This window comes from Pomacea canaliculata, linkage group LG3, assembly GCF_003073045.1.
Source record: "Pomacea canaliculata isolate SZHN2017 linkage group LG3, ASM307304v1, whole genome shotgun sequence".
Lineage (NCBI taxonomy): Eukaryota > Metazoa > Mollusca > Gastropoda > Architaenioglossa > Ampullariidae > Pomacea > Pomacea canaliculata.
Window position 1 is genome coordinate 24135585 of NC_037592.1, and position 10546 is coordinate 24146130.

At 44.3% G+C, this 10546-nt stretch overlaps 1 protein-coding gene across 3 annotated transcripts; it reads right to left on the minus strand.

Moving 5' to 3' along the window:
- Positions 1-367: 367 nt before the first annotated feature.
- Positions 368-9565, minus strand: LOC112560114. Of its 3 annotated transcripts, none has more exons than XM_025231702.1 (7): positions 9321-9565; positions 5126-5466; positions 4397-4653; positions 3874-4084; positions 3249-3329; positions 2485-2613; positions 368-2180 (listed from the first exon to the last, which is right to left on the minus strand). In XM_025231702.1, the coding sequence occupies exons 2-7, from the start codon at positions 5438-5440 to the stop codon at positions 1890-1892; spliced, it is 1284 nt and encodes a 427-aa protein (XP_025087487.1). In that variant the 5' UTR covers positions 5441-5466; positions 9321-9565; the 3' UTR covers positions 368-1889. The 3 variants fall into 3 exon arrangements, with proteins under 3 accessions (XP_025087487.1, XP_025087485.1, XP_025087486.1); XM_025231700.1 differs by lacking the exon at positions 9321-9565 and adding an exon at positions 6723-6970; XM_025231701.1 differs by lacking the exon at positions 9321-9565 and adding an exon at positions 6723-6966 and having other exon boundaries at positions 3874-4081.
- Positions 9566-10546: the final 981 nt, after the last annotated feature.

Below are 10546 nucleotides of genomic sequence, written 5' to 3' on the forward strand. Positions count from 1 at the left end.
AGGGTTTTTATTATTGAATTGTATGTCTTTTTTGAGTTTAAAAAATAGTTGCTTTGATATATGATGTTTAGACTGTGTTGATTATTAAGTGTAAAATCTCGTAATGCGACTGTGGTATAACGAGCTTTTTAGTTAGTTTACGCTTGCAGGTAAACATGCACACGGATGCTATTGTTGAATTCTTTTTTCATAATCGCCACCTTGTTGAGTGAAGGAATGTTGAAAATTGAAAGTATCTATTTCTCTCTCTCACTCACTCAACCTTTTCTTTGAGCACTCTCACTTGTTTCTCATTTTTCCCTCTCTCATGCAATTTCAATGCGCTTGTAGCGCCCATACTCTCAGAACAAACCATTAAACTATGTTATAAGGGTAATAAAATGCTTTAATTTGCAAATAAACTGCAGAAAAAAGCACATTGTCATATGTTATAAAAATAAGAAATCGCCAAACCTTCCGAGCGAGTTCTTGAGTCAGCTCATGATGCATGTTGGGTATGAACCCACGATCTTCAGTCTCTTGCAAAGCTTGCAGTCTTCACTGTCAATGCCATGCGCCATCAGGCCACATCTAGTGCCAGGGCAAGTGAATGGGCATACAGAGCGACGAAGGAACCGATAACAGGAGTGTTAAAAACAAAGCCAACAACAACAGGCAACACCCAAATGACCTGACATGTTATGATAATAATAATAAAAGAGCGGAATTATACAGGACAATCCTATAAAGCGCCAATCCTCACGGTACTTTACAGAATAAAAGACACACAGACACGGACACATGCAAACAAACATAGAATGTACATGAGATGAAAGTTATGTAGCCAGAAGCTGTTACCAGGGCGTGCACTTCACTTGAAAAATAGCAATCCAGCCTGCAAATGCTCATGTCCACACAAGTCCAGCCATAAAACGGACCTAACAGGTAAAAGCCATGTTTTAACTGCTCATTAGGTCGCTTGCAAAATGCTTATTAAGCTCACCAGACGTACGTACAGATAAACGCAGGCATGTCTGCATATCATACACGCAGACTATTTTGATGCTTATGTTCTTGACAAGAAACATACATATACAAATCTAGTAATGCCTGTACAAAGAAAATATTTGTCTTAAAACGTTGTTAAATTAAAAAAAAACCCAACTCATCAAATCACAGGATACAAACCACTGTCTTCAAGGCAGCTTCCAAATCGCAGGATTGTGCACAAACATTACAATGGCCCACAGAGTATATTATGTAAGTCCTTTTGTCCCACAAGCGACGAAGAGCCGCAGCCTGAAGCTGTTGGCTGAATATAGGGCTACAACAAAGCAGCGCACTCTCTAGTCTACCTCTCCCCCCACTTGCTGAGCATCACCCCCTCCTCTCGCTACACTTCCAGACCTGCACGAACATCCCCGTAACACATCACATCATCACACGTGTCACATCATCACACGGTATCACACCTCACTGCCATTGTTGGCATCTCAAATAAACGAACGCGCGCGCGCACACACACACGCACACACATTAATAGGCGTAAGGGACTATTGCGCTTGTAACTGTACATATCGAGTTCACACTTAATGGCGAAGATAATTGTTATACATATGAAACAACTACACTCACTACAAGAAAACATGACAAGAAAGCGCGATAACAGAGCTCCGATGAGAAGAGGAGTGGGGAGATTTTGTCGAAAACACAATGTCAATGAGTTAGGTGATGTTGATGAGTTAGGTGATGTACACAGGCATTGATGAGTTAGGTGATGTACACAGGCATTGATGAGTTACGTGATGTACACGGGTATTAATGAGTTAGTTGATGAACACAGGTATTGATGAGTTAGGTGACGTACACAGGTGTTGATGAGTTAACTGACATACACAGGTATTGAAAAGTTAACTGGCGTACACACAGCCTTTCACGAGGACGTTGCCATTTTCATAGTCGTACAGTACCGGCCACACAAACATGTCCACGTTCTGAGCACGAGACTGGTCACATGACCACCACAGCTTGTGCTTCACGTCATCGAATTTAGTGTCGTCTGCGACGAGGCGCATGGGCGGGCTCTGTACCACCATCTGCCAGCTGACCCTGGCGCACTCGTTGAGGTATTCGTCTATCGCTTTATTAGATAACTTCTGTAGTTCGTTTCGGACAGTCGGGTCTTGACAATCAGCAGCCATCTGTCCAGCACACAAGTGAACAGATTTACATCTACTTTATTATGAGCTTGTTTCGAGTCAGGTATTTATTCATTAAAACCTGAAAATCCTAAAATGAGAGGTGGCCCTCCACACCCTGCCATCATTCTTCAGTCCATAATTACCCACACACATAAACAAGCACTCGCGCACTCAAAAATGTTTTATATGTAATGGAATATTTATTGAAAGCCGATTTAGAAGAGTACAAATTGTTGGCTAAATATAGGAATATGTGTGAGAGAGAGAGAGAGAGGGGGAGTACGTTGAATAGTTTTGTTTTTACCTGACAAAGAACATCAGTGTCGACGCCATCTGCGTTTTGTCTCAGCTTCTGCTTAACGAGGTCTGTAACATCGTCTGACAGGGCTGGAAGCTGAGCAGTGCTCACAAGATGATTTTCAATGATAGCCGTCTGAACAAAGTCAGAGAGAAAAGCTGATCCTTATGCGAATGAAGATGAAAAGAAAGTGTAGTAATGTAGTGGCTTCCATGGAGGTGGCGTAGGGGGAGCACTGTTTGCCTTTTACGTTAGTAAAGCGTTTGTACGTAAAAGAAAAAATTTATAGAAAGATGATTCTTATAATCATAACTAAATTGAAAATAATTCTAGCAAGCGACAAAAAAGAAAAACAGGGAAAAAGTACGGAGAAACATGCAGTTAAAACCTCTAGAAAGTTATAAGGTAGACAGTTAAAAAAAGAATTAGAAAAGCACAAAAAGAAAATATGTAAACAAGAATTTAAATGTAATTTTTTAAATAGTTATAGCCCCAAGGGAATACAAATGCACATAGGCGACTAGTAATTAGCCCTGTACCAAAATGAGTAATTTGAATATAATTAATTAGATCAATTATATACTGGACATGACGGAGCTCCAATTTGTTTTGTTTGTTTTGGAGGGTACTTCTCTCTCTTTTGTTTCCTTTCCTTGGTGTTTCTATTGTTTTGTTTTTATTTGTGTACTGTTTGTTCATATTGTTTTATTTTAAGAATAAAATCATTTTGACTGACAATAAAGCGGGAAAGAAGAGGAGAAGAACCTTACAGCTAACGTCGGTCGTTTCAGAAGCTCCGCAACCACGAGTTCAACATTGTTGTACAGTTGTCCTGCAGCATTATACGCGCTCTGTTACAGATAAAGACAGAATATTTTCAAATACAAATTAATCTTCCTTGGGGATTTGTCATCTCACCTGACATGCTTTGTCAAAGACCCATCTGCATGGCGAACTTTTCTCGACTTTAGAATTCTTTGGTCTCGACTCTACATTTCCACATTTACAGTTTTTAGTTTTTATTATCCGAGCATTAAAAAAAACAACTATACCTATGGCCCCGAAGGGACTACAAATACACCTAGGTGACTAATAATTATTGGTTACACAATAACATGACATACCTTCAGCTTTAAATCACAGAACTGGACGATCATGTTAGTGGTTATTTTTTCAGAAGAACCGTAGATATTTTTAATAACAAAACAACCCACGGCTGGCCAGATTTAACTGACCGAAGAATATTTTGAACTTGTTCTCCCTGAAAATGGTCCTTGCATGAAGTTTTATTCTACCCTTCGCTCACCCTCATCACCGACAGCAACATGGCTGCCAGCGTGGACAGCGTACATTTGTTTGTGTTTGTTTCCCCACGAGAACTAATCATCGACTTACCACCAGTCCCTGGCAGAGCAGGCCCACGACTTTACACTCGTCCAGACCCATGCCGGGGGCTTCCTCTATGGCCTCCTTGGCATCTACCCACTGCTGGCTTTCCAGGGTGTTGTAGCGCAGCGCCACGGTGGTGGGCCGGCAACGCTCGCTGATGTTCTCCGTTAGGCGGTTGTCGGCCCTGACCATCGGTTTGACGCTGCTAGTCATTCTGCTGGACAACAATTCTACCCCGTGACTTACAGTACCCGCTATAATAAATTCCATTTTTTTATTTGACAGTCAAAAAGCCAACCAACGAGTCCATTAAAGGTTGTCTTGCTAACTAAATCTTTAGCAATCATGGAAAACCCACAAATAAGCCGCATCGCAGGGTTTAAAGCTGGGGGAAAAAAAGTCGCGGAAATTTACGATATTTCTTCTGAGCCAGCATTAAAATGCAAATACTGAAATACTCTTCAACAAACCACAAGCCCATTGAATGTCGTGAAAATTGTAATAGAGTGTTAAGGTTTGGAAAGCTTACTTCTGCTTCAGAGAGTCGTTTTCCGTCTTGGCGGAAGTGAAGCTCGTCTCTAATTTTTTGTAGTCTTGGCGAGCCTTCTCAACAGAGCGCTGCGCAGCATCCAGTGCGACCTTTGCCCTTTTGTACTCGTCCTGCAGCGTGGCGTTCACGGCCTGCAGCTCCCTCACCGTCTTCTGAAGCTGCGCCACCTGTGCCTTCAGCGCCTCGTTCTCGGTCTTGGTCTTCTGCAGGTCGCTGATGATGACGTCACCTGGGCCCTGGAACACCACATCAACCACCTTCACACTTAGAGGATGACACCAGTCTGCATGTGGGCAAACTAAAAATAGTTTCTCTGTGCCCTCGTAGGGCCTTCACTCAGGAGCAGGAGGAGAATGGAGAGAAGAAAAGCAGGAGAGAAAGAGAGAAGAAAGACGAGGGAAAAATACTGATTAAAGAAGAGGGTAAAAGAAGCAAGAGTGTGAAGGGGAGGAGAAATAGGTAATGGTAAGCAGGTGTTCAGGCATTGTGTGACACTGAATTATTGAATTAACCCCCATCAAACCATGTGTTTAGTTTACTGTACCCTGGTAAATATATACCTTGTAATCAAACATGATTTTATTTTACTGCCCCTCCTCCCCTTGTACATAAACTTCGTTAGTAAACATGTTCGTGTTTTACTGTCTCCTTGTAAATACGCTTTGTAATCAAACATGTTTTCATTCTACTGTCTCCTGGTAAATATACTTTGTCTTTTGGCGACGAGCATCTGTCTTCTTGCGACCGGCCTCGCTGTCGCTTGAGGTCGTCGTTCTCTCGCTTCAGCTCGTCCAGCTTGACCCACAGCTGACCCATGCCCCCGGTACTGCGGGCCTGGCGGGGGGTCGAGGAGCCCGAGGAGATCTTCTGGTTTTCGGCTATCAAGCCCTCGATGATGGTCTTGGCCTTCTCCAGTAGGTGCTTGGACTGCTGGTCTCGCTTCTTGAGCAGGAAGACGTTGGACAGGCTGCTGGTGAAGTTGCGCGCCTCCGTCATGATGTCCTTCGTTCCTTCGGTCGCCATGGTGTCCAGGGGGAGCGTTTTCTTTCCTGTGTGGGTCAACCAACAAACGTCTCAAAGTTATAAAGCTGTTAAACGCCTTGAAACTTATTATTTCATTTTAAGACTTGTGGCTAGGAATTTTAGGCGTTGCCATAACAGTTGCCTGGTCAGGGTATGCTAGATCCTGCCTGGACAATAGTAAAAAGTTTAATTACATCCAAACTTCAGCCGTGGACACACAAGAACTGACCATATTCAGCCACAACAAAGTGCATCCTGTAAAGGATTACATTTCATTGATGCACTGTTCTAAAGCGGCTTTGAAGCAGCATCTGGGATTATTTTTGTTTAAATTCTTTGGAATATTTAACAGTCTTGTCTAGTGCTGCCTGTTTAATTTCATGATTAGTCTTTCTTACTTCTCAGGCGCATCTGATAATTCTTTTTGGTATGGAGAGTGCAAGAACCTGTTGCTGAACATGAGAATGTCTCCTACACAAATCGATGTGCACCTTAAATCTTCTCTCAATAGTCTCGCAGATTTTCGTTGTCGTGTAAAGGGTGATAAAACAAACCAGTTTACATATCGTTTTTTAAATTTATAAATATGCTTTATTTATTAAAAATGCTTATAAGTACAACACAACTACTGTTATAAATCTTTTAATTCATTATCATTATTTATTTTACCTTAGTTTACATCAATTTCCTAAAAGATGTTTCAGAACAAAAGTGAAGTTTAGTGATTCAGACGTTTCTACTTAAATAAAATGCTGAAAACAGATCACGAAAGTATTGCTCACCCCTGTCTAGCCAGGTCTTATTTCATGCATAAATAGTAAAATATTCCTTTGATATTATATATTTCCACGTTGGTATGGTGGGGACTCTTTGATGTGACAAAGCAAAACTCATTTTTGCCTAAGATCAGTCCTACCCGAATGTGCATCGGGAGTTCTACCGACGTCCATTACAAGGTGGGCTCAAGAAAAATCACCCGGATGACTCTATGGTCTCAATCAGTAAAATTCAGTAAGAAGACCTGGCCCAAATCTTGTATATCATTCTCGTGTAGTCTTCCATGTTTACCGCGCCATGTCAACTGTACACGTGCAAGCTACACACCCACGAGACTTCAGGAGGGTTAGGCGTGGACACCAAGCATCACTGGTGACACAATGTTTCGCAGTAAGCGCCGCCTCACGTGCAGTGCATGCAAACATTTTAGTCTGAATAGTGCAACAGCTACAAATATTATAGTAAATTGTTTAAAAAAAAAATGTGGGGTTTTGTGACAACCTACCGGCCATACAGTCTATGAAGGGACTGCACTCCTTTGTGAAGACGTACAGACACTGTCCAAGCTGCGAGGGTATTGATCCCCAAGTGCTCTCCATGGGAGGCTGTCACGACCCTGCCTCCTCCGGCAACACACGCTGCCTTATGGCACAGACCCGCGCCTACACATCCCTCTCTTTCTTTCTCTCCCCTCCCCTCCAACATCCGGGGTCTCCAGCCTCAGCCTCGTTATGATAATGGCACTAGGCGTGGAAGATGCTTCATGTTACCGAGATGCATCCTTACCCCAGCCAAACATCATCTCTCCACACACTCACTCTCTCTCCCTGTTTCTTCCTTTAGCAAATAAAGCAACAGTAGAATGAGCAAGACAAATACAGCTCTGTGTACAGACAATTCTCTCGCTCCATTCTCTATCACTACCCCGCCCTCATCCCCGACCAAACTCCGACCTGTTCTTTCGCCAGGCTTAGCATCTGTGAGTCAGAGCTCGAGAGGCAGAAAGGGGACTGAATCACACGTTGACAGTGACAGACTCGGTGACCCCGGTTCTCCGGCAAAACTTATGTTAATGTGGCCTAGTCATGTTGCTGTCGGGTCATCGATTCGAAATTTGATGTTGCCTGCAGCTGCTATCTATCCCCTTTGCTCTCTCTCCCTCCTTTTCCCTTCCCTCTCTCTTCAGTTCCCCTCCCCCTCTCTTTCTCAGAACAAAAACGAGAGAAAGAGTTAGACGGTATGGCTTCTTGTATGCTTTACATACATATACATCAGCTTCATGCTAAAAAGAATCGAACATTTATTAAACTTGAACTAAATATGGAAATTATTGACAATCAGCCGTTGTGATCATATAGTGCAGATGCAACTATTGTGCTTTCCTGTCTTTATTTCGGATGAAGCTGTTGCACAAGCAGTTCAGAAAGTTTTCACATAAAACTGCTACACCGAGAAAGCGTTTGGTGCATGTTGATCTCAGATTCAGTGCCGGACATTGGCAAATCTTGTATGTCCACTTCTGACCTACTGGGTAGCAGTAGCCTCCCTTCCACCCAAAGCTATGCAGTTGTCTCCGCTCTTCTGTCACTGATCGTTCCTAGAGCAGGGGAGACAACGAAGGTCAAGAGAATTTGGGTTTGTTTGCTCTGTGTGTGTCTGTGCGTGTGTGTGCGTGTGCGTGTCTGTGCGTGTGTGTGTGCGTGCGTGTGTGTGCGTGTGTGTGACCCCGATCGATAATTTTACAGCAGCTGCCAAGGAATGTCTCCTCTCTCTCTCCCCCCTGTCCATCTCTCCCTGGAGCCGTCTCCTCCCACCGTCTTCTGTGCCCCACTTTCCCGTTCCCTCTGATCATCTCTCGCGCGGAGGGCGGAACACTGAAATCTCCTGCACATGGCGATCGCCTCGTCTGCAAATAAAATTTGGTCCTAGACCTTGAACTTGAACGGCTATCATCGGCAGAGTGCTCGTTTTTTATTTTCTTTAAAATGCAGTTGTGACTATTCATCAACACAACTTTACAGCTATAATATTTATTTAGTTTGGTGGTGTGGTGGTGGTGGTGGTGGTGGTGGTGGTGGTGGTGGTGGTGGTGGTGGTGGTGTGGTGGTGGTGGTGGTGCTGTCGGATTAGCTCCGGGGGATGAAACGGAGAAGATCGATCGATTAGAAGAGAGGTAGTGCAGTAATAGGTGGTGGTGGTGGTGGTGGTGGTGGTGTTCGGATTAGTTCCGGGGGATGAAACGGAGAAGATGGATCGATTAGAAGAGAGGGTAGTGCAGTAATAGGTAATGGATGAATATTTTGTATGGATGTTTATATATGGGTATTATATAAATATATATATATATATTGTATAAATACAACAGTGACTCGTATTTTTCAACGAAGAGACCTGTTCAAGACTGGACACTGACTCAGAGGAGAAAATGGATACTGGGAGAGCAGCGGACAGCGCCTGTACCGTGAATCACAGTTACGCAGAACATTATCGATGATAATGTGGCCACCTTGCTCAGATATGCGCCCTATGTCTGCCATTCATGACAGCTGAATCTCACCCATCAGCACATAAAAGAAATACTATTCTTTGTCTGGAGTTATTGCAGGTGTATCGGAGGTCAACCGTAACCCAACAAAGTAAAGATTTCAATTACACGTCGGTTATAATTAAGTTCCTCCAGAACACAAAGCTTTTTTCCTCTTCACATTTTTCAATTACATTTCTTTAATGCGTCGTTCATAAACTCGCAATCATTCAGTCCATTGATATATATATATCTCCCCATCCCTGCTACAAGTTGGCGCAAGGCGCCTTCCACTCGACCTCCATCACTATGGAACGGCCGCATGTCTGGCAGGCCGCCATCACCATGGTCTATTTTACATGTCATTTTATTGGACGTGGGTACTTGCAATCAGCAAAACCTACATTTTCAGCAACAGAACCGAATATTGCGAATCTCCAGCATGTGCAGGAAATCAAGTGTTGCACGTCGTCCTACCGGCAAATAACAACAATACTCGCGTCATCGCGCTGGCTTCCAGCAAACAAAGCCTGACTTACTAGTCAGCACGAGCGAATCTTGTTAAATTAAACATCTTACCTTCTCGAGGGCAAATGGAACGCTGTTTCTTCACAGCTCCGCAATCTCACTCAAAGGACAGAGGACGGAACGTGTTTGGGAGCCGGAGCGCGGGAATGAAAGCAGCCAAAAAAAAAAAAAAAAAAAAAAAGAAATCAATCGATAACGGTGCAGATAACTGGCGGGCTCTGTCTACCATGCCATGCTGCCAGCCTGCAAGCAGCCAGCCGCACCTGTTTCCCTGGAAACCTTAGCCCCATTCGCTGTCATGCGTCGTGGGCCTGGTAAGAAAATTGAAAATTATTAGAAAAATGACTGAGTATGGAAATAGTGAGGGCAACGGCGACACAATTATTTTTTTTTAAAAAAGACTGCATTGGAGTCTGGGAGTGTTTACACGCGTGCATACGTGTATATGTGCATAAAAATTAGCGTCAATCATGTTTTGGGTTTTTCATCAGCAGGTGTTCGAATTCGTCATGCTGTGACCTCGCCAGGGTCGAACCCGCCCTGCGCCGCGCAATGCATGACGGGTGTGTTTCCCCACCGTCATCATCACACCACCGCCAAAACCCAAGTCTGTGTCGATTTGCTAGTGTGTGTGATTGTGTTCTCCAACCACCTCCCACCGTATCGACCGTGCATGCTGCACGCGCGACGCACGCGCATGGCACCTCAATCGATGCCTGACCTGATGAATTATTCAGAAGCACTGTCAGTGTGCAAAACCGTTTGGTGCCGTACCGCGGTGCCAGAGACACTGAGAAAGAACGCCAACTGCTAAAGGCCAGCACTCTGACGTCTCCACAATCTGTGTTCATCGCAGCCGTCTGGTGGCGGCGTCCGGAAAGCCACTGTCATCCGGGAGACTTCTGGCATCGGTGACACAAGAACAGTAAGCAGTGGTGTTGGCTTTTGTCGGTGCGTGGACGCTGAAAACAAAGACTTGGGTCTGAGGTCGCATATGTTCTCCGCCTTGGCTGTTTAGTGTTCTAAGGAGTACGACATCATCCTGCAGCAAGGTCACTGTCGTTGGCGATTTCCTCATCTTTTTCTTCCCCACAACCCCCATCCCAATGCTGGCCGTTAGCATGCAGTGGTTACAACGATCATCAGCTGACGCCAGCCAAGGGATGACCCGCCTGGCAGGCTGTACACGACCTTGACCCTATCTTCGGCGTGCTGTTTATTTTGTCCGGGCGGATTCGTCGGACGCCACCCACTTTCCTCCCCCCCTTCTCCTCCCA